General features: G+C 39.3%; 2 protein-coding genes across 3 annotated transcripts in view; one reads left to right on the forward strand and one right to left on the reverse strand.

Moving 5' to 3' along the window:
- CCNI (cyclin I) overlaps nt 1-23,025 on the forward strand; it is a 63,957-nt gene that overhangs the window by 4,483 nt on the left and 36,449 nt on the right. Inside the window, exon 1 of one of the 2 annotated variants that reach the window (XM_089526291.1) lies at nt 18,399-18,693. The exons of the other annotated variant lie outside the window; for it this stretch is intronic. The gene's annotated coding sequence lies outside the window, so the exon portion shown is untranslated. Of the gene's footprint in view, nt 1-18,398; nt 18,694-23,025 lie in introns of those variants that run through there. 2 annotated transcript variants of the gene reach the window in all.
- Nucleotides 19,152-23,025, reverse strand: part of SEPTIN11 (septin 11) — a 158,300-nt gene continuing 154,426 nt past the window's right edge. Inside the window, exon 10 of the mRNA XM_089526283.1 lies at nt 19,152-19,233. Within this exon, the coding sequence (XP_089382409.1) occupies nt 19,191-19,233 (43 nt within the window). The 3' untranslated portion in view covers nt 19,152-19,190. The remainder of the gene's footprint in view (nt 19,234-23,025) is intronic.

A 23,025-nucleotide genomic window follows, 5' to 3' on the forward strand; every position in this document is an offset into this window, starting at 1 on the left:
AGAGCAGCTAAAGTGGAATCATAGTGATATAATTGTGTTGTGTGAAAGAACAGCAAGAAGCTTAAGTAGCAGTGTGGTAAGATTTTCCAGATGTGGAGAACCTTTTATCTCCCTGCATGATTGAAAAAGCAAGATAAATGTTGCAAGACAGTAGAATTTACAGAATAAATTGCAGAAAGCGAAACAAAAAGAATCTGGGTTATGCATGTTAGAGGTCCCTAGTTTATTTCCTTGCATCTCCAAGTGGAGCTGGGAATAACCCCTGAATGAAGAAGCCCTGAGGAGCAGCCTCTAGTCAGTACACAGGAGTGGTAATTGTGTGGTTCTTCAGATATTATTTTATTGCCAGTTCTAGAAGCTCAGGCCAATATATCCAGTGGTGAAGAATGCTGGGATTTGTAATTCAACATCGGGAAGGCCTCCATGATTCCCATCCTGGCCGTAGATGTAATAAGATACTGTGTTCTTAGAAGTCAAGTCTTGTGAAAGTCACTTTTTTAGATTTCAACTCTCAGAAATTCCCAAAGACCATTGGTTTCTTACAGTGGTGGTAGTAGTGTGTGTGTCCACTGGAAGCTGTACAGATATGTTCAGTTTCCATAGGTGAAGCAAGTGCAAGGAGTCCAACTTTCTTTGGTGCCCAGTTTTAAGCTTTCAGTAGCATGGAGAACAAACGTGCCACTTTTGAGTTATTTTTGAGAAGTGATGCATGAAAATATGTAATGAAAACTCTTCTCTATTGGTAAATTGTTTCCACTTTTTTTAAAAAAACCATAAACTTTAAAGTTGCAGTACTGTAAAAATCATTCTGCTATGGCTTTTAGTAATACAGTACTGCTTTCTTTGTACATAAGCTCTACTTGTCCATTAGCTTGCTGTTGAAAAGCAGCTCCTTTTTGCACCCTGGAAAGGGCACAATAGCCACAGGGCTGTGGCTTTAAGCCACTCATTTGACGCTGTGTCATGTGGACGCAGCAGCAAAGGAACGCCGTGATGTTGTGTGCCATGTGAAGCAGTGCGTGGTGTCACACTGCCATGGGGGCAGAATTGGTATGTGCATTGCCCAGGCTGGCCTTAATGGCCAGACTGTACAGCCCCTTATTCTACTCAAAAGTAAGCCCAACTGATTTCAACATGGTTCACTCCTATCCAGATAAATGTACATATATACCTGAACTAACCATAGGGTTCATTTCCCAGGATATATTATTTCTGACATGCAGACTTGTGTCCTGTTCAGGCATTCTAAATACTGTATATATTTGACTATAGGTTGACCACATATATCAATTAAGAGCAGGGTTTGGGGCCAAAATTATGGATTTTGATATGATCTGGGGATGTTGAAGGTAAAATTTAGGGGCATACAACAAAGGATGTAAAGGATGAAGCAAAGAAAAAGGGTGCCAAAGAACTTACAAATTCTGGCAGGCATAACTGTTTGTGCTCACCCTAAAGGCTGAGAGAGTAAAGGATGAGAGAGTAAAGGCGAGATGATCAGTGCTTCTTTTAGATGTTCCGAAGAGAGATGCTCCAAATGGGATTATAAATATTAAGTCCTGCACAGAAACCATGAGGACATCTAGAAGGTGCCCACATTTCGAGCCATAGCAGTGGGACAAGTGGGGAGCTTTAGGCTAGCCTCCAAAGGGAGCACAGAGAAAGGTGGTTAGGGTTGGGGTTTGTTTCACACTGTCATGAACCAGATTGAGCCTGTGGGCCATTTCAAGTTCCTCTCTCTGGTACAGCACCATGTTAACTCTTTATATTAAATAATTACTTCTGCTTATGACTGTATACAAACCTATTGTAAATATTTTGTGTGCTGTTCTTTTAGTGTACAACCTAAAAATAGCTTCTGTCTTGGTTTAGCACAATACTGTGCAATCTAGGCAGAAGGGTCTGTTGTGCTTTGAACAACCAATGCAGTGGTTAATATTATACAAGCCTTTTCTGAAGTTCTCTTTTTTCCAGCTTTTTTCAGTGTTTTCATGGAAGAGTTTTCAGCTTGTTCCTGGTGAAGATTGTGTTGTTTTGGTATTGGCCATCTTTCGGATATAGCTGACTACAACCCTTTTGTTAACAGTCTTCTTGGAAGGAAAACATCCCTGTGGGGCTTTTGCTTTTTGGTGTGTCTTTTCCAGTGACTCGCTGAAATATTACTCATAAAGCAGCCTCAGAGAGTTAATTGCCATCCTGAGGGATTTCCTTTTGGAAAAAAAAATAGAAATTAAAAATGGCTTTCTTTTTTTTTTTTTAAAAAGTGGGAGATGTTCTTTTCAAAAATGCATCTTTAATATTATTATCTTCGAGGTTCACTTATCATATACAAAGTTGTTCATAAACAACTATTCTTTTCCTATTTGCCAGAAGACTTTGAATAAAGATTTAAAAAGTATTCAGCATCAAATTTTGGAGAGCCTGGGTGACCAGATGTCTGGGATGTTCCCACCCAAATGTAATCTTTTCATGCGTGTATTTTCCCCCCTAAGAGATTTATAGAACATGCAGGGTGGATCTGGGAGAAAATTGGAACAGTCATGCTCTTCTGTGAACAGAATGATCACATTTATTTTCAAATGTTAATGAACAGTATAAATACCTTGAAGATATCTGTTAAAGTTACAAGTCACGAGTGCCGTGATTCCCCAGCACTATGTCAGTGTTTCACTCTTTCCAGAACAGAAAATATTTCATCAGATATTTTCTGTCTACCTCAAAGGTTGCATTTTTTCACTGAAAATATAGAAAATTGGGAGCATCTGAGTTTTTTCCTCCAGTCTTTTCTATCCCCCCTTCCCCCCAGGCCTTCACATCTCTAGAATGATCTGTCAGAAAGATTGTAACAGAGCTTGGAAATATTATTGAAAGAATTAAATTGCACTACGTTTTGGAAAACATAGTGATTGTTTAGTCACTGAATTACTGACAATGTAGTATGTTACTTTTTAAAATTGCAAGATATTAATGATTTTAAAAAAGAGTCATGGAAAAAGACACAGGTAAAACCAAGAGTAGAGGATGAGAGCCGTTTGAGGATGGAAAACAGTGGGCAAAGACCTTATTTAGACAGGTCTTTGACATCTGGCTGTTTTTTTTTTTTTTTAATTTCAAGAGCCTGTTTCTTACTCTTGATCTGTTTGTGTTTGTTTTATGTGATTTTTATATTTAGTCAGCTTGAGTGATATTTTTAAGCAGATAAGTGGAGTCAAAATAAAAATAAATACACTATTAAACATTCCACAAATGGTTTGCAATGTCTAGAAAGGCTCCTCCATAGTAGCCAAAGAATGCCCTTCATTTCACCTGGAGAAGAGCTTCAAAAGATAAACTTAAGTAAGTATATATGGAAGGAGATGTTCTCCTGGTCCTCCTGGAGGTCTAATGCCTGGGGAGGAATTCTCCAGATGATCTCCTGCCTTCCACATAACACCATTATTTGGTCATTTTCCATTCCTTTTAAATATATTTTTTGTCCTCTAAAAGGTTGCAGTGACTCTCCTAAGATTTAGACATTGGCAGTTAAACATTGCAAACTAATATATGTTGACATTTGTGGTCCCACCCATTTGCAGTCCCTGAGAACTTTGCTGAAATTGATTTTGTTTGCTGGGCTTTGCTCATGCTTTAAAACCACACGTGGGGTCCATAAGAAGTATGGGGAAATTTTTTCTGCTATACAGCTCTGAAGCTATCTGTGTACCGACACCATTCTGAAATCAACTGAAAATTGGGCAAAAACAGAGAGCAGAAATGACTTCTAGGTTTTCTGCAGTGTTCTTAAGGGGTTTGAGAAGGTAGGAGAAGCCAGCCATAAGAGTCGCAAAAGTTTCATCATAAAGGCTGCTTCCACATTAGCCATATATTGTGGAGTTGCACTGCCTTGTTCATGGGTGTTTATAGTAGTGGACAGAACGGAGGAGGAAGAATATCCAGACACTGCAGGATATTTAATTTGTAATCTTGCTGTGTTTTTTCCAACTTTCTCCCTGTTGTTGTTGTTGTTGCTGCTGGGGGGGGGGGAGTCAGTTGAAGAAAAAAGACCAACCAGCTGCAAAGTGCGTTTTGATTGATTAAAGTTTGTAGCCCCTTTATCTGAAACCTCTCAAAGTCTTTTCTATTCTCCATCCCACATTTTATATCCTAAATTAAGGTAGTGGCAAACCCCGCTTTTCTCTGTTGAAATCTGTAATTAGTTGGCAATTTTTATCCAGGCCAAAGAGCATTACTTACCAGTCTGTTGAAATAACCTATTTTCTTCCCATTTGAACTTTGGAATTAGGGGAGAGGTACAAACGCACACACACAGAGAAATAGGCACAGACAGTTTTCATTTTTACAGTTACATGCACTGTCTCCATCATTTCCTTCCATTCTGTGATCTCAGCCAATACTTTATGGAACCGAGAATTTGAAGAGGGTAATATATAACAATTGAAAATATCTTAAGTGCATTAAAAACAACACTTCAGAGTCAACATGTATACAAAAGAGGAGGGGTTAGATGTTTGGCAGAGTGCCTGTCAGATTCTCTCACTCTGTGTTTGACCCTAGTGTACAAATCAAAGGTGGGCATTTGCTGAGGGCTATAGGTTGAGTCTCCCTCACCTGAAATGCTTGGGATCCAGAAGTGTTTTGGATTTTAGAATGCCTCTATTTCCTTATATGTACATAATGAGATATCTTGGAGATGGGACCCAAGTCAAAATACAGAATTCATTTATGCTTCACATTTAGCCAGAAAGTATTTTTATACAATATTTTAAAAAACAATTTTGTGCATGAAACAAATTTTGTGTATATTGAACCATCAGAAAGCAAATGTGTCACTATCTTAGCCACCCATGAAAAAAGTTTTGATTTTTGGAATATCCGGAATTCCAGATAAGGGAGACTCAACCTGTATGTAAGAAAACCCTATAAATTGATGGGGTCACTATAAGATGGCAGGTAGCCTTAAGACATGCTTAAACTGCCCCTTTCATTGTTTTCTCCCTGGAAACACAGCCCTTATTCTCCCAGCTTGAATTGGCTGGGAATTCCTGATCAAAAATGGGAAAGTGGCTGAGACTCAGAGGCTTGGGGGAGCGTAGGTGGGGGCCACAAAAGATTAAGCTCTCTCCTTCTTACGTCTTCTCCTTTGCAAATGCGCTTGCTTTGCATGCCTGGAGTTAAACCTCCACCTGGTATGGCATGGTTTAATTTTTCAGTGCTCCCTATTGTGGGAGAGTCTTCTCTTTTATTTTTCCTCCCTGTGTGTTCAGAAGTAAAATTCTCTCCCCAGAGCATTATAAAACGGCTGTCAGGATTACTGTTGTATAATATGCTCTTGGAACTACAGGATGAATGCAGTTGTACTTGTAAACCTCTTAATTGCAGCAAATCCAGCAACACTGCTCTGTGCTTTGCTTTCTGAAGCATAGACTACAGGTGTTGCATGGACTTTGGTTTTGTGGTTGAAGTGTTGGGAATCCATCCCTTTTGTGTAGGGAAAAAACATATTGGTGTAGTGGTTTGAGTGTTGAACCATGACAGTGGAGACCAGGGTTTGGATCCCCATTCGGCCATGAAACCCATCGTGTGACCTTGGGCAAGTCCCATGTTCTTGGCCTCAGGGGAAGGCAATGGTAAACTTCCTCTGAACAAATCCTGCCAGTAAAACTCCCTGATAGGCTCCTTAGAGTCGCCATAAATCGGAAATGACTTGAAGGCACACAACGCATACACACAAATGCACACATTCACAATGTTCACAATGTGATGTAGGGCCAGCTCTAGCATTTGGCAGATTGAGAGGGTTGCCTCAGGCAGATGCTGGTGGGGGCAGAAAAGTTTTAGAGGAGTAATCTTTTTGCAGGCTGTTTTCTTTAAGTTTACCTGCTGTCTTCACCTGTTACAGATGTCCCATCACTGTGTGTGTGCCTGTGTCTTCAAGTTGCAATGTATTTCCTAGGGTTTTCTTAGGTAAGAAGTACTCAGAGGTGGTTTTGCCATTGCCTTCCTCTGAAATACAGCCTGTAGCACCTGGTATATATCGGCAGCCTCCCATCCAAGTACTTATCAGGGCTGACTGCTTAACTTCTAAAATCAGACAGGATCTGGTTCCTCTAGTGTACTTTGTTGTGTGCCTCCAAGACATTTTTGACACAGAGACCCTATGTCAAAACCCTATCATAGGGTTTTCTTGGCATGTTTCTTCAAAGATTTGCCATTGCTATCCTCTGAGGCTGGGAGCATGTGACTTGCCTAAGGTCACCCAATGGGATTTTATGCTCAAACATAAAAGGGATTCAAATTCAAAGCAACCCAGTTTGCGTTGTTCTTAAGACAGCCAACAACAGAAAAGCACTCACACCTTCCTGCTTCTCTTTGCATTGGTTGCTGGGAGTGCCAAGGTGGGTAAGACCAAAAGTCTGTTTGCTTTCTTGCACCCTAGCTGAGCATCTGTAACCTAGGAAGCAATTAAGACAGACATGATGGAGACAACCACCCCTTGTTCCTTGCCCCTGTCTATGATTTTCGCAGATTTGATAGTTCTGAATGTGGAGATTGTTTTCCTGATTTTCAGGGCTCATAATTGCTGATAGTTAAGAAGTTGTTTTAAACAGTAGGCCATTGGTATCCACTAGGGTTTGGTTCCAGGATCCCCCGTGGATACCAAAATCCATGGATGCTCAAATCTCATTACATACAGTGGCACAGTAAAATGGTGTCCCTTATATAAAATGGCAAAATCGAGGTTTGCTTTTGGGAATTTATATTTTTAAATATTTTCAAACTGTGGATGGTTAAATCCATGGATAAGGAATCTGTGGATATGGAGGACCAATTGTACTGTGTGGCTTTATTGGGCCAATAAATAACTAGAAAAAGACAAACTGACAGATTCAACCAACTCTAATACATGTTGGCCTTTTGGAACAGCTTCTTATTGCTGACCCTTATAAACGGCTGCAGTTGGTCATGTTGTGTGTGAAACAAATCAGAAAACCCAGTCAAATACTAAAATTCTTCTTTCCTGTGGGCTTAACAAACACAATTTCTTTATTTTAATGCACATAAATACAGATAGCACCTTGCTTAGATAGATAATTAATAAAATCCCATCATTAGGATAATGAAATATGCAAGGTGTGTGTGTGTGTGTATGTATAGATCCTATCTATGTTCCATAGATGGAGGGACAGTGTAGCATATTTTTAAAACAGTCTTCAGACAGAAAATGCACATTGTGTTCCCTAGAGATCTTGCCTAGTATCAGAGATAAAGGACAGATTTGTCTCTATTGGTGTCCTTACCCACTGGAGATTAAATCTGCTTCCAGCAGCATGACCCTATCTTGTAGTGTTTTGTGTTTCTTTGTCACACTTACAGCACTGGCATGTAGCAGTAGAAACGTGTTTATTTATATCATAATATGCTGCATCAAATAGTAAAATGGCACATTGAAAGTGGTCATTTCTGAAAATTACTTTATTCCAGAAGCAGTAACTTCAGTGGCTTAAAATAAGACAGTAAGGAGCATTCACAAAAATGAAGGAGAAGATATAGCTCTATGGCTACCAGGACATGCTTTGCAAACAAAATGTTCCAGGTTCAATTACTTCAGTAGTACCAATATCCATTCTAAAAAAGGATCAGGAAGCAAGGTGACAAGAAAAACCTCTGCTTGTTGATATTGGGGTACTACTGTGAATCAGAGTAGAAGATATTGGAGTTGGTTGAATCTGTCCGTTTCGTTTTTCCTAGTTGTTTTTAATTTCAGTTTCTTTCTATCCTGTTTTATGATTTTTTTTCACAATTTTCTATTGACGGGCTTGTCTACATTATTTATAAACCCCCAATCCCCCCCCTCCGAGCTTTGCTGTCTGTAGTTTACATTATGCAGGTGCAAAACCTCAAGTTGGGTTCAAGCTGTTCTCACAGTGCCCAGGCCCAATTTCAGGTTTCTACCCCTACTAGAAGGAGCAAAAAATACCTTTTGCTGCAAGTTAAAAAAACACAAAAACAAACAAAACCCAAAGACCTCAGAGCAAAACATGGCAACAGCAGCTGGCTTCCTTCCTATGTGGTTGCTCTACAGATGCAAGTCACTCTGAGACTGCCTGTCAACCTATGGTGACCCCATGAATTTCATCGTGTTTTGTTGGGCAAGGAATACTCAGAGGTGGTTTTGTCAGTTCCTTCCTCTGAAATATAGCCCACAGCACTTGGTATTCGTTGCTAGTCTCCTATTCAAGTACTAACCAAGGCCAACCCTGCTTAGCTTCTAGACAGAATCTGGTGCCACAGTGTATTTAGCCTCTTAAACCTTTTCTACTGGGAGAGATTTAAAACCTGTGAATGCACCATCCACAGATCAGCTTTACTACATTTTAAAACCTGCTGGAGCCAGAGGACCTCGGATGACACGAAGTGTAAACATGCTTGTTATTTGTGAGGTATTGCCAAAATATTTTGGAGGTGTTCTTTAGAGCAAGGCCACTGTGTGAGTCATCTGAACAAATAGTAAGAGCCTTCATTTTGCATGCCAATCTAAATAATTGCTTCCTATTCTGTGAACCTTGATGACATATTATTAGGTCAGGGGCTGGATTTTCAGCTTCTGAATAGCAAAATAGCACTTGTTTTCCTCAAGCAAAACTATGGCTTTTCACTGACCACGAGTTGGAACAGAAAATGGGGAATCATATGTTTACAATGAATGGGTCATATGCTTCTGTTCAGTCAGTGCTTGAAAAGAATTTATAAGCACAATCCCATGTACATTTACTCAGAAGCAAGTTCTACTGTGTTCAGAGAAGATTGCTCCACACTAAGTGCACTCAAGATTGCAGTTTGCAGAGTCAAATTGACTCTGTGATTCCCGAAATGGGTGGTATACCCTTCTAAAGGTGGTAGAAAGATCCAGGAGGATGATGTGGAAAAGGGGGCAGCGGGGAGCTTTCAGACAAAGTACTGGAGCACAAGCAAGGCAAAAGGAACTAGTGGCCTTGAGGACCATAATGGGGATGAAACCACTCTTTTCAGGGTCCCTTAAAACCACTGCACAACCCCATTGACCGCTTTGAGTGGTGATGTGTCCTTCCCATGTGAGCTCACTTCCCATGGTGCCATTTGTTGACTGACTGGAACAAGGAGCTAGAGTGCATGGCGGCAGGGGGGAAGTGGTGGCAAAAAGGAAAACAAAGGAGGAGTATCTGGAGTTGATTCTCTGAAAGAGTCCTTCCTCGTCTGGAAGAAAGAGATTGAGATTGTTGGGGAGAAGCTTCTCCTTTTGCACTCAGTAACCTTGGGAGCAGCAAGCAGCAACCAAGAAGTCTCTCGCCCATGTTGTCTTTCTCAGACACTGCTGAGCCAGCTGCTCAGTTACTGCTCCCAAGGTGACTGGGTGCAAAGACAGCAGCGACCGAGATTGGTTGTTTGGATTTTGCAGTAGAACAGTAGACTTAATATCAAGGTGTTGGGGGGCGCTAAGGATGTCGCCCAAGAGGAAAGGGGTCGTTAGCCTGAAAAAGTTTGACCACTGCCTTAGATTGAGAGAATGGGATTTGCCATTGGTTTTTTTTGGCAAGTTTTATTCACAGGAAGTTTGCCATTGCCTTCTTCTAAGGCTGAGAAAGTGCGATTTGCCTAAGGTCACCCAGTAGGTCTACATGTCTGAGCAGGGATTTGAACCCAATTTCTTGAGACTCTTGAGTACAACACTGAAATCATGATACAGCCTGGCTCTCCAACATAAATACTGAAAAAACAAAAATACAGTGCGCCCGCGCCATACGCAGCCTTGAGCATATGCACTCAAGCCGCGGGGCGCGCGCGGGGCGGAAGGGGCGGCACGTCCCATTCAATTGAATGGGCGCGCGCCTGCGCCGCCGCGCACGAGCCCCATTGTTTCCAATGGGGCTTGAGCATAGGTGGAATTCGCCTTACGCGGAGGGATCCGGAACGGATCCCCCGCGTAAGGTGAGGACGGACTGTACTTTCTGACAAATAGAGTGGGTCCTCCACATTTGCTGGGGATAGGGGTGCAGGACCCCCATGAAAGTGGATGAACCACAAATAAAACCACTATTTTTTACATGAGAGAACACCTTTCTAGAAATTTCTAGGTCCTCCAGTTAAATTCTCTGGTCGACATCCACTGGAATTTGACCAGAATTGCACTGGAGGACCTACAGATGCCTAGAGAAGTTTTTTGTCTAGGTATTTCTAGGAGAATTTGGTTCTTCTTTCCTATCTTGTAGTACAAATATTGTTTTATAAACTTTGCATTGATAGGTTTATTAAATGATGTATCTTTTTAAATGGATAATGGGTAATTGCATAATTTTGGTAAAGTGAATACAGTCGCCCCTTGGAACTTGCTGGGGATCCATTCTGGACCCCCTCCCCCCACAAGTTCCAAAACTCGGGCATATTCAGGCTCCATAGGCTTGAATGGGGCACGGGCATGCACTCCATTGGGGTTAATGCCGGTCACCCCTCTGCAGATTTTCAAGTCTGCGGACTTGAAGGGGCAACTGTACTTTATAGCAATAGTTCCCTTCAGATGTTTTGAACTCCAGCTCCTAGAATTTCTGACTGTTGGCCAATCTGGCTGGGGCGTCTGGGAACTGAAGAACAAAGCACCTGGAGGACCAAAGTTTGGGAACCATTGCTTTATGGCAATTACAGAAAATAAGGGTGCAAGTACGAGATCCGTCAGATTACCACCTTGGAAACCTTTAAGAAGGCTATTAAGATGGATTTCTTCCGGCAGGCCTTTCCAGACTAGGTCCACCTCTATTTTCCTGCCTCCCCGCCTTCATTTCTTTCCTCCTTTCTCCATCCCTTTTTCCATCCTACCTGGATCCCTGCTATACAGTTCTTTTTTACAACTCTTCTACTGATTTTAACTGTGATTTTATACTATTGTTTTAATATCTCTCTGGTTTAATCTCTTTTTAGTATTACTATGTTTTTATACTGGGGGGGGGGGAGGGATAGGTTTTTTTTAGTATTTTAACTGTATCTGGTTTTATTGTTGTAATCCGCTTGGATTCCAAGTGATTAAGTGGAATATAAATAAATAAATATTATTATTAGTAGTAGTACTAGTACAATCACTAGTTGGCAGACTTTTCTAACTAAGGCATAGATGTGCGTTCGACATAGTTTATTGTGAGGCTGTTTGTGTTGGTAGGCTGAAGATTCAGATTATAGGGCTGCCTTCTCCTCATTCCGGTGAAGCAGACCCCTTCTACCAAGATGAAACAGGCAGACTCCTCCAATTTGGGGGGGGGGGGGGGCATAAAGATGCAGTATGCTTGCCTGAGCATCCCAGCAGCTCTGGCATCATTCTGAAGTTTATACAAAATTGGGTAACTTTGCTTCCAGGCTTTAATGTGTCAAACTAAGAGGTAACCCAAACCCATAGAAGACTCGGTACTTTCACTGGTTAAAGTAATAGTAATAACAAAGAGGGAAAAATTATAGAGAAAGGAAGTGTGTAAAGCAGTCCCATATACTTCCTAAGCTGCCTTTCTTCTTTCTCCTTCTGTTCTTTGTCCCTGCCAGGAGCTCCCCCTTGAATTTCTGTCAGCTCTCTTGTTAATGGACACTGAACTAGAGCCAACCCAAAAGAGGAGTCAGGCCAGCTTTATGTTGGCATATGTCTGAGCTCCAAGGTGCCAGAATCCAACAGGATGGGGTGAAATGAAACTCTCTGCTCTGCCGATAAAACAATATGAGATGGTTAGCAAACATTACATAAAAAATAAGTCCCTCCGTTGTCTTTGGTGTTTCCTTTTCCTTGTGCAACTTGTAAATATGTGAGTCCCATATTGGGGAGAAAAAGGGGAAAGCCAGTTAGATTAAAAAATGGCTAAATATATCTGAAGTGTTCTTCTGTTTTTGATTTTTAAATGCTCAAATGTGTTTAAAATCTCTTGTGTGTGTAGACACCAGAGCTTCAGTTCCTTTTCAAGTTGTAATTCTGGAAGTTGTAATCTAAAAAGTCACTTTTCTAAGCTTAGTTTGCAGGGTGAGGACTTGTGAATGTGATCCCACTTCAGCCTGTGAGAGGTGTTCATTTGAATACTTTTTAGTTCAAGAAAAATGCATTAATTTATGAGAAATGGCTAGAGGTTTCTGGGACCCATAGTACAATTTTTAAAAATTCTTTGAAACGCTGATATACACACTTACACAGGAATAATTATCTCTCTTTCTGTGGCCTAAATTCTGTTGTTCATCCCAACTACAGCTGACACACTGATTCATGGGAACTTATGCAAGTGCTGACTTAACCAAATTCCCATTGATTTTAGTGGGGCAACTCTAGTCGGGACTAACAATTGGATTCAGGCCTTTGTGTATATTTATAGCATATGGAGATATATGGAAATTAGCTCGACTTTGGCCTGCTTGGCAAGGATCCAGTGTAGCCTTTGTTGATGTAGAACCTTCTTTCTGTTTTGACTTGAAAGTATTCCCATCTAAGGGCTTGTATCCCCCTCCTCACTCCCCTCCTGGCTGCACTGCTTCCTTTAATGCAGAATTGAATCCTTCTCTGTCTCTTACATTTGGCAGATGTACAACATAAAAGCTGATTGTGCCACCAAGATTAACCTTATTAGTTTAAGAGGGGTTGGTGTGATAACACTTTTCTCGCTCTCTCTGTCTCCCCCTTCTTCTTCTCTTCCCCCCTCTGTATTTGGGGGCCTGGGATTGTTTATGGAAGGCACTTCTTGGCTAATGTAGAAGCACATCTGTTCCTGCTGAACACCTGCTGAGGTCTTAAGTCCCCCCTTCTTGCAATGGGGCGCTGAGGGGAGACATACAGCAGCTGGTCTCTGGATGAGTCTTTAATCCATACATCCCAGGAAATTATTTCTCCAAGAAACTGCATCTACAAATACTAATCACAGTTCACCAAGATCCAGGGCTGTGGAGTTGATATGCCACACTTTTGACTCCAACACATTAAAAATGGCAAATCTATATTAATTAGTAATAACAAATTTACTGTAATGAAATAGTAGCACAAGGCTCTGAGATTGGTATAGAATTCACAGACTCTTTATCCATGGACTGAAAATGTTTTTAAAATAAAAGATAATGTATAAAATGTTTCTTTCTCTACTCTATAACCCCATTACATGAGCTATGGTTATACTTATGTATATACCAAAATATCTTAAGATTTGGAAGGATGAAATAGTGGAAAAAGTGGAGAAATTTAATAATCTCCAACTTTTTAGTTAAATATTAAAAACTACAAAAGGATAAAGAATTGGAACTGCTCTCTTCTTTAATAAAGAAGACCTTACTAATAGAACTTTATGCTACTAACTGTTTAACGTAAAAACATAACAAAACAGCATAAAATAAATAAAAACAGTAAAGCATAGAGACCATGATATAACAAAATGTACAGAAAATTGGGAATATTTTTCTAAAGAAAAAGGATAGCTGCGAGATACTAGGAGGTTTTAAAAATATATAAATTTATAAATGTATAAATATATAAAGAAAATGTTTTTAAAATATATACATTCTAAAAAGCAAACCTTGACTTTGGCATTCTATTTAAGGGACACCATTTTACTATGCCATTGTATATAATGGGACTTGAGCATCTGCAGACTTTGGTATCTGTGGAGCAACCCCAGCGGATACAAAGGCTCACTGCATTAGTATAAAATAATATATTTACCATATACATATAGTTTGCGTCTCCCTTATCCAAAAGGCTTGGGTGCAGAGGTGTTTTGGATTTTGAATTTTTTGGATTTTGGAATACCTGCATATGCATATATTTACATAATGAGATGTCTTGGAGATAGGACCCAGATCTAAACACAGAATTTATTTATGTTTCATTTTTTTATAAGGTGAGCTTTATTGATAAATATTCGAACATACAATCATTTATACATATTTGTTTCTTACATTTTTCAGAATATATGTCCCCCCCCCATCTTATTATTTACAATTTACTATCTTATCTCTTGTGGTTCTATTACCCATAGTATTTGTGCTCTAACCTGTTCGTTATGTTAGTTAATACACCTCCCCTCCAGCATTATAAAATTCTTGATTGATTATTTCGTCTGTGCATTATTTTGAGCTTGATAGTATTATTCTTACTTGCAATATCCAATTTATCATCTATTACACTGATTCAACAAAATCAACAAAAAATATTTATGTTTCATACTGTATATACTTTATACATCTAGCCTGGAGGTAATTTCATGCAGTGTTTTTAATAGTTTGTGCATGAAACAAAGTTTGTGTACACTGAACCATCAGGGAGTGAAAGTGTCACTATTTCAGACAACCATTAAAAATGTTTGGTTTTTGGAATATTTTGGATTTTGGAATTTCCTGACTTGGTCATGTAAACCCACAGGGTGATCTTGGGCAAGTCACACTCTCTCAGCCTTAGAGGCTGGCAATGGCAAACTTCCTCTGAAGAAACTTGCCAAAAAAACACCATGATAGGTTTGCTATAGGGTTGCCATAACTCAGAAATGACTTGAAGGCACACAGCAACAAGATTAAATTTAGCATGCCTTTCCCCCTTAACTTTAAGCAAAGTTTGTAAAACATGTTTCTGCATCTTCTACTTTCCCTGCCTTTGAAAGTCTCAGATGGTACAGCCACTGTGTTACGTTAGGCAATGTCTGTTCAGACAGTACTTCTCAAGTTTTCTGCTTTTGGGGACTGGCAATTCTGCCTGCCCCACCCCATTGTGCCAAGGACCAGCATCATATTCATCCCCATTGACTACAGGTGTTTCTTTTTTCCTGGAAATTCAGTAGATGCCAATGAATCAGGATCATTCCAGTCCAGGGACCGGTCTACTTTGAATAGCACTGTGTTGGGATATTTATTCTCCTACACAAGCCTTATTGAAATGAGTGGGAGCTTAGCTCTGTGTGTCTTCTTTCCTTCTCTGTAGCCCTTACCAGCATCTAAAGATGGCAACTTGATCTTCCCATCTTACCTTCTCTTACAACAGACCCACTTTTGTCTTGCCTGCTGATAGGGATTGTGGCATGGTCCCCCCCTCCCCGCTACAGTCTTCAAAGGAGTTTACAATAGAGACTCTTTTTGTCCAAGATTGCATTACATAGCTGGGTGATTATTTTATTCCAAGTTTAGTGAGAAAGGTCCAAAACACACAGCAGAAATAATCCAGTTTGAGACTGCTTTAACAGCCCTGGCTCAGTGCTAGGGAATCCTGTGAATTGTGGTTTATTGTGGCACCAGTCCACAATAAGGCTAAATGTCTCACAAAACTACAGTTCCCAGAATCCCCTAGCATTGAGCCAGGGCAGTTAAAGCATCTGAAACTGGATTATTACTGCAGTATGTTTTGGACCTTAGTCTCCTGTCATTAAAGCAGCTATAGGGGTCATGGTTTTGAAAAGGAGGCTGAAATGTTACTGAATTCCTCTTTCTGAGCAGTGTAGATATTCCATTAAGGATCTGAAACGTAGTGAAGGTTGACATATATCAACTTGGCAACTCAGCAAAAGTTGTGGGTTAGATGTTTACATTTTTCCTGGTTTATGGTGCTGAGTATTAGACATTGGTAAGTAAAGACAAACAAATGGGTCTTTGAATAGATCAAACCTGAACTCTCCCTGGAAGCCAAGATGATTAAATTGAGGCTGTTGTACTTTGGCCACATCATGAGAAGACATGAATAATTGGAAAAGACAATAATGCTAGGAAAGGTAGAAAGCAGCAGAAAGAGAGGAGGACTGCACGCCAGATGTATAGACTCAATCAGGGAGGTGACAGGTCTAAATCTACAAGACTTAAGCTGAGCAGTGGAGGATAGTGGGGCTTGGAGATGTCTCATCCACAGGGCCACCATGAGTTGAGGTCGACTCAAGGGAAGCTTACAACAAGTAATGGTTGGCAGTCCCATTTATTAGAAATCCCAAAACAAAGATATTTGTGTTGGTGCATGAGAAAGGAGAAATTCAAAGTTGGGCAATGCAGCTGGGTGAACTCAAAAGCTTGTGCACTCTTTTTGTGGTAATTTGGTTAAGGCATTTAAGAGTCAGGTAATGAAGATATTAGTGTGGTGGTGTGGTTTGAGTGATAACTTTGGGAGATCTGGCTTTGAATCTCTGCTCATCCATGGGAACTTAGTGGATAAAGTTGGGCAAGTCATACTCAACCTTAAGGGAAGGCAACAGCAAACCTCCCCTGAATAAATCTTGCCAAGGATACCAAATGAGAAGTTTGCCATGAGCCAGCGTCTACCTAAAGGGCTATTGCAATAACAGCAAAATGAAGGATTGCCCAGCTATAGATTTTGGATTCTGTTTCCTTGACTGTCAAAAATGATATTACATATCTCTGAGCTTTTGCCTATTCAAAATATTTTTCTAGAAGTTGTCAGAATTTGCATGTTGAATAAGTTAAATGCATCAGTGCCAAGCCGTTTTTACATATACATGCTGTGGCCTTAATCGGGTGGGAATCAAGTGGCTCTACAGGTGATGCTGGATGCAATTCCCAGCATTCCTCACCACTGGCTAGGTATGCTGGGAGTTGCAGTTCAACAATGTCTAGGTGGCCACATGATTCCCACTTGACATGTTAATTTCAGCTGTAATATACCTGTTGAGTGGAAACAACTAGGGTTGGTCAGCTCTAGTTTGAAATATCAATTGGATTACAGGTGATGGGAATAATGATCATTGGTTAGAATTTTTAGTTTAGAATTTAATTGTTCAGATATAAATGTGTAAATATTTAAGGCAGCATGGTGTGGTAGTCTGAGTGTAGGATTAGGAGGCTAAGAATTCAGGGTTTAAATCCCCACACAGCTATGGAAATGTACTGGGTGATCTTGGGAAAATCACACTCTCTCAGCCTCAGAGGAAGGCAATGGCAAACCTCCTCTGAATAAATCATGCCAAGAAAACCTTAAGGTAGGGTCTCCATAAGAGTTGATTTGAAGGGACATAAGTTCCAAGTTTCTGCAAGTAAAAAGGGGAGAGGAGAAAGCCTGTGACAAATTCTTGCACTCAGTGTATGCTCAGAGGCACTGGAGTCCTTAATTCTTAGCTTGATGTCAGCCTTCCTGAGCTACTGTTTTGCACCTGGCTTTGGTTGGTGGCTTCAACTCAGGCTTCTAGTGAGGAACAAAGTAAATTCTAGAGGACTGAAGTTATGTTTTATTCAGCACTTGTAAGAGGTAGAGGTATTTTGGGGAGGAAGGGGACTGCATCTCCCAGAATTCAGCACAGCCACTTGCCTTTCTGGCTGGGGTATTATGGGAATTGTAGTCCCGCCAAGAATTGTTCCAAGTTCCTGTTTCATTGTATGTATAATATTTAAATAATATAAAATAAATTGCCACAGTACATCCTACTTTTAACTTTATACTCCCAGCTAAGGCTTTTTGTTGATGAGAGAGCCTTCTCACCTTGTTGTGTTCTTATTACCTGATTCAGAATACTTACTAGCAGCCCCAGTCAGTGTAGTGTTGGACTTGAGTGTTGGATTTGAGTGTTGGAGTAGGAGTCTGGGAGACCAGGGTTCAAATCTTACCTTAACCATGGAAACCTTGGGTAAGCCACACACACACTCTCTTTCTGCTTTGGCAATGACAAAGCCTTTTTGAACAAACATTGGTGGGAAATATTGCCAAGAAAACCCAATGATAGGTTCACCTTAGAGTTCCCATAAGTCAGAAATGATTTGAAGGTACACAAAATCAAGTCAGTGTGGGGTAGTGGTTTGAGTGTTGGACTACACTTCTGGAGACTAGGGTTTGATTCCCAGCTTGGACATGAAACTTACTGGGAGATCCTGGAGAAGAAGGCAATGGCAAACCTACTCTGAACAATTCTTGGCAAGAAACCCCCATGATAGGTTTGCTTTAGGCTTGCCATAAGTCAGAAATTACTTGAAGGCACATAACATACACACACCCCACTTTTGCAGACCATTGAAGGCACACTACTTTGCTACCAAGCATACACACTTGTTGGAACACCCATTATGCTGCATGTGTATAATAACACTGTTCACTCTTTTACATTTTTAACGATAACCTTGAAACATAATTCAAATTACAATGTCTAAAGCAGCTCCAAATTTTTATTTATTACACCAATTATTATTTGACATCCTGCTTTTTCCCCATAAAGGGACTCAAGGTGGCGAATAGCAAATTTAAAATCATACAGTTTAAAAACAGTACAAAAGCATTAAAATGTATACATATAAAATAAAAAAAAACAATTAAACAATTTTAAAAGTTAAAACAGTTATGCATTAAAATGTAAAACATGTCAAAAACTCTATGCAAACCTTAAAATCTTAATTCACCCACCTACCACTCGCTTCTTACTGGTGCAAGTACTAAGCCAGTTTGCATCATCTGAGGAATTGACCAAGCTGCAGAATGATGATATGACCCAGGGAACATTTTCCCCCTGTGAGTCACTTAATCTATTGCTTTTGCTTGTGCTTGTGTCACCGGAAGCTACTTCCTCTCCTCTTCTACACGGAAGCAAAATTGCCAGATCTCTTCTGGCTTCAAAAATGGCAAGAGCACACACATCAGAACAGCAGAAGCAACAGTGAGAGAACATGATTATCCGGACCAAAATCCCTGCATAGCCAGGTGCTAAGAATGGAGGTATGGAACACAGATGATTAATAGAAGCAAAGGTGAGTAGCCACATGTATTTTAACATGCATGCTGGTTTTATAGGAATTTTGAGTTTTAAGTCCAAAAATGACCTCACATTTGCTCTGAGGGGTGAAGAAGAAGGGAGAAGATAATGGAGAAAGGAAAGGGGTGGTATAACAAGGAAGGAAAGTGATGGTTTAGTATTAAAGACAGGAGTGAAGGATAGTGAAAACAGAGAAAATATAACAGAATATACAGCAGGTGAAAAGAAAAAGAAGGTAATGATGAGAAAGAAATGTGAATAATGCAAGAAGGAGAATGAAGCCAGATCAGTGGAAGAACATGAAAAGGGAAATGTGATAAAATGAATCTAGAGATAATGTGTTTGATAATGATAATATTAATGTACAAATTGAAGCAGAATGTAAATATCCTTTGCGCATATATATATAATTCATCTTTGCGATAATAAAAACTTAATTAAAAAAAAGATTTGCTCCATTATGTACAGCTTTTTCACAACTTCCTTTGACATTCATGTGGTGTAATATGTGACTGAATGAATGCAAATAATTCTCCTGCAAAGAATAAAAAAGAGGTTAAAATCTTCTAATAGACTTTCCAAACACTTTAACTAGCTGATATAAAACACAAAAATCTGTTCAAACGCACTAAAAGAAATCACACTGGAACATCAGTTAATCAAAGATGAGTAAAACTGATTTGATTAAAATACTGTAGCAAATTTGTGAAAGAACTGTTTGTGGTATGCCATTTTTGTTGGGTTTTTCAAATTCAGCAGCCAAAAAAAAAAAACCACATTAAAACCAACTACAATATTAAAGAAAGTTCTTTCATTGCAGTCCTATGGTATCATTTTATTGTTCTTTTTTAAACTGTTTTTCAATTAGTTTTACTTGTATGAGACTCCAAGCCTCTGATATAGTGTGGGATATAAATATTTAAATAAACCGGTCCAGCTCATTTAGGAGGTCCTGGTTTGCAAATTCTGGCCTAGGCAGTGTTGTAGCTTTGTTTTTTAAATGTTAAAAACAACAAAATAAAATCAAAATAAAATCATATCCACTCATTTTTTTAATCCACCAATTGACGCATCTGCAGCTTGAAAATATTTTATTCCAAAAAGCAAAGCTTGATTTTGCCATTTTATATAAGGGACACTATCTTTCTGTGCCATTGTATTTAATGGGACTTGAACATCCATGGATTTCAGTGTCTACGGAGAGTAGGTGGGTCTGAAACCAAAACCCAGCAAATAGCAAGGGCACACTGTACGATCTTTAGATGGTTTAGGTCCCAAATACCTTAAGAGTGATCTACCAGCTCTCCCTCCTTTTCCTTACTATCTCTTTAGGATCAGAGGGGAAAGCTTTCTCTGTATCACTGCATATTTAACATTAGCAAGAGAAAAGGGCTTCTATGAGTCTACACTCAAACTGGGAATTCTTTGTCCCAAACGTGGAGATTAGTTCCTCTTCCTTACATAGCAAAGGTGTGATTTAGACAGATATTCATGTTATGAGTTCTATCTAACGTTTCACTCATATTATCTGTTTTAATTATAGTGTGGTTGATTTGTAATTTTATTGCATACTGTGGTAGGCTTTAACTGCTGTTGGCCAACCTGAGTAGTGTGCAATCCCTAGAAAGGCGGGAAGGAAATTGAAGGGTCTGACCTGGCTCTGTTACCTGCCTGGCTGTGGATGGTGGGAGTTGTAGTTCAGTATATCTGAAGGGCACTCGTTTGCCATGACTGATCCAGTTTATATAGAGAGGAGGACATTCTCTGTTTTATATATATAGAACATAAGTTTAACTACTTAAATGCATCCCTTTCTAGAATTGGAAACAGTATAACACAATATTTTCATTGTTACGGTAGTTAATTCTGGGAAAATACAAAAGTGTTCCATGAAGCACCTTAAAGCTAACATATTGATTGTGACACAAACTTTTGTAAGTGTCTGAAATGGTATTATATACAAGTTACTTTGTATATTGTGCATTGACCCCACTCAATAACCAAAGTTCTCTGATTGATGATCAGCAGCACAGTAAATTAAAAACTAACATGCAAACCATAAACAAAACAGTATCTAATAACACCAAGACAGGCACATAGAATTAAATCAGTATACATGGTGATGGAATGGAAAGTCACTGGAATAAATGATTGCTAATATACTAAAAGTACAGCCTTGTATGTAGGTCAACATAAATCTTTTTTAAAATAATCATTAATGAGTTCATTGGAGCTTACTCCCAAGTAGGCATGCATAGAATTGCAGCATAAATAAAGCTGGGTAAAGGTGAGATCAAGGAAGAATAGTTGCCAACCAGGATTGTCTCTTTTATTGATATGAATTGTTTCTGGATGATATACGATGAACTGAGCATACTCCCTTTCCCTGTGAATGTTGCATAGGTTAAAAAAGAAATGGCTTCATTAGACTTTAATGTTAACATTTAAATTTCAAGGCTGTCACCTTATTAAGGAAATGTCTTTTCACCACTTGTATCATTTTTAGTCAATTGGTTGAACTATAGGTTGAAGGTGAGTGTATTTATTATATATGCTCTCCTTTCACCAACAGGCATTTGGTGATCAATTGGTTATGCACAAGGGTCTTTTAAGGGTGTGTGTGGTGTGTTGTACTTTTTATTGCCAAGTCTTTGCAAGGCTTTTATTGTTGTTAATGGCAGCTAAATGGGAGATGTCCAAGTCACCCCATCATCAACAGCCCTGCTCAGAGCCGTGACTTCCTTGTGAGTTTCTTTAGTGTGTAATCCATTTTGAATGTTGTCTTCCTCTTTTTCTAGTACTTTCAATTTACCAAGCTTTGTTGTCTTTTCTAGTGAATCATGTCTTCTAATGATACCTCCAAAGAATGACAGTTTCAGTTTAGTCATCTTGGCTTCTAGGGAGAGTTCAGTCTTGATTTGCTCTAGGACCGATTTATTTGTCTAGGACCCATTTATTTGTCCTTTTATTGAAGTTACTGTCAGAACGCTCTTCCAACACTGCATTTCTAAAGAGTTGGTTTTATTGCTATTTGCATTCTTCACTGTCTCACTTTCACATTCATGCATAGAGATAGGAAGTACAATGGCATGGACAATCCTGATTAGACTGTTTTAAATTAGTAGTGTTTTAATAGGATTGATCATCTAATTGTATTTTTATTTCTCATAGTATCAAATAAAATAACGTCTGATCATCTTGACATTCATACTTCCAGTATATACAAATGCAATTCATATATTTACATATACCAGTACGATTATATAATAATAATAATAATTTTTATTTATATTTTTATTTATTTTATTTATATTTCCTGCCTCTCCCTGCAGATTGAGGTGGGATTACAACAATAAAACAATTCCATATAAAATAAAAATAAAATCCTGACCATTAAAAAGTAATTTCAAAACGTTTTTGAAATTACTTTTTAATGATCAGGATTTTAGTTGTACCTTGTTTTAATCTATGCTGTGAACTGTCTGGTGACCTAGGTTGGGAGAAAAGCCAGGATATAAATGAAATAAGGATAAGAAATAACCCATATTAATTTAGAGGGGGGGATGATCACTCTACCCTGTACTGTCTCATTCGTTCATTTAGAAATTATGCCCTCTCTATATGGCATATACTGGAAGCAGTTGTCTCCAGTTCTGGGCACCATAATTCAAGAAGAATCGTGACAAGCTGAAGCGTATCCAGAGAAGGGCAAACAAAATGGTGAAAGGTCTTGAAACCATGCGCTGAGCATGTTTAGCCTGGAGAAGGGAAGGTTAAGGGGTGATATGGCAGCCTTGTTTAAATATTTGGATGTCATGTTGAGGATTGAGCAAGCTTGTTTTCTGCTGCTCCAGATACTAGGACACAGGACAATGGATGCAAGCTTCAAGAAATGAGTTTCCATCTAAACATTAGGAGGACCTTCCTGACAGTAAGAGTTGTTTGACAGTGGAACACACTCCCTCGGAGAGTGGTGCAGTCTCCTTCTTTGGAGGTTTCTAAATAGAGGCTGGATGGCCATCTGTCGGGGGTGCTTTGATTATATATTCTTGCATGGCGGGGTTGTACTGGATGGCCCTTGTAGTCTCTTCAAACTATGATTCTGTTATTCTATAATTCTATGATAGAATTTAAGTATTTCAAGGGACCACAAGGATCATATAGTTTATAGTCCAACTCCTTATCATGCATACATCTAGATATGACACACTCCTGACACATGCCTATTTAAAGACTTCCAAAGATAGAGAATCCACCATCCTCCAGGGGAATCTGTTCCTCTGACAAACAGCTCTTACTCTCAAGAGGTTCCTCCTAATGTTTAGGT

Source organism: Sceloporus occidentalis, unplaced genomic scaffold, assembly GCF_023333645.1.
Source record: "Sceloporus occidentalis isolate IW3139 unplaced genomic scaffold, rSceOcc1.0.p SCAF_5, whole genome shotgun sequence".
NCBI classification, from domain to species: Eukaryota; Metazoa; Chordata; class Lepidosauria; order Squamata; family Phrynosomatidae; genus Sceloporus; species Sceloporus occidentalis.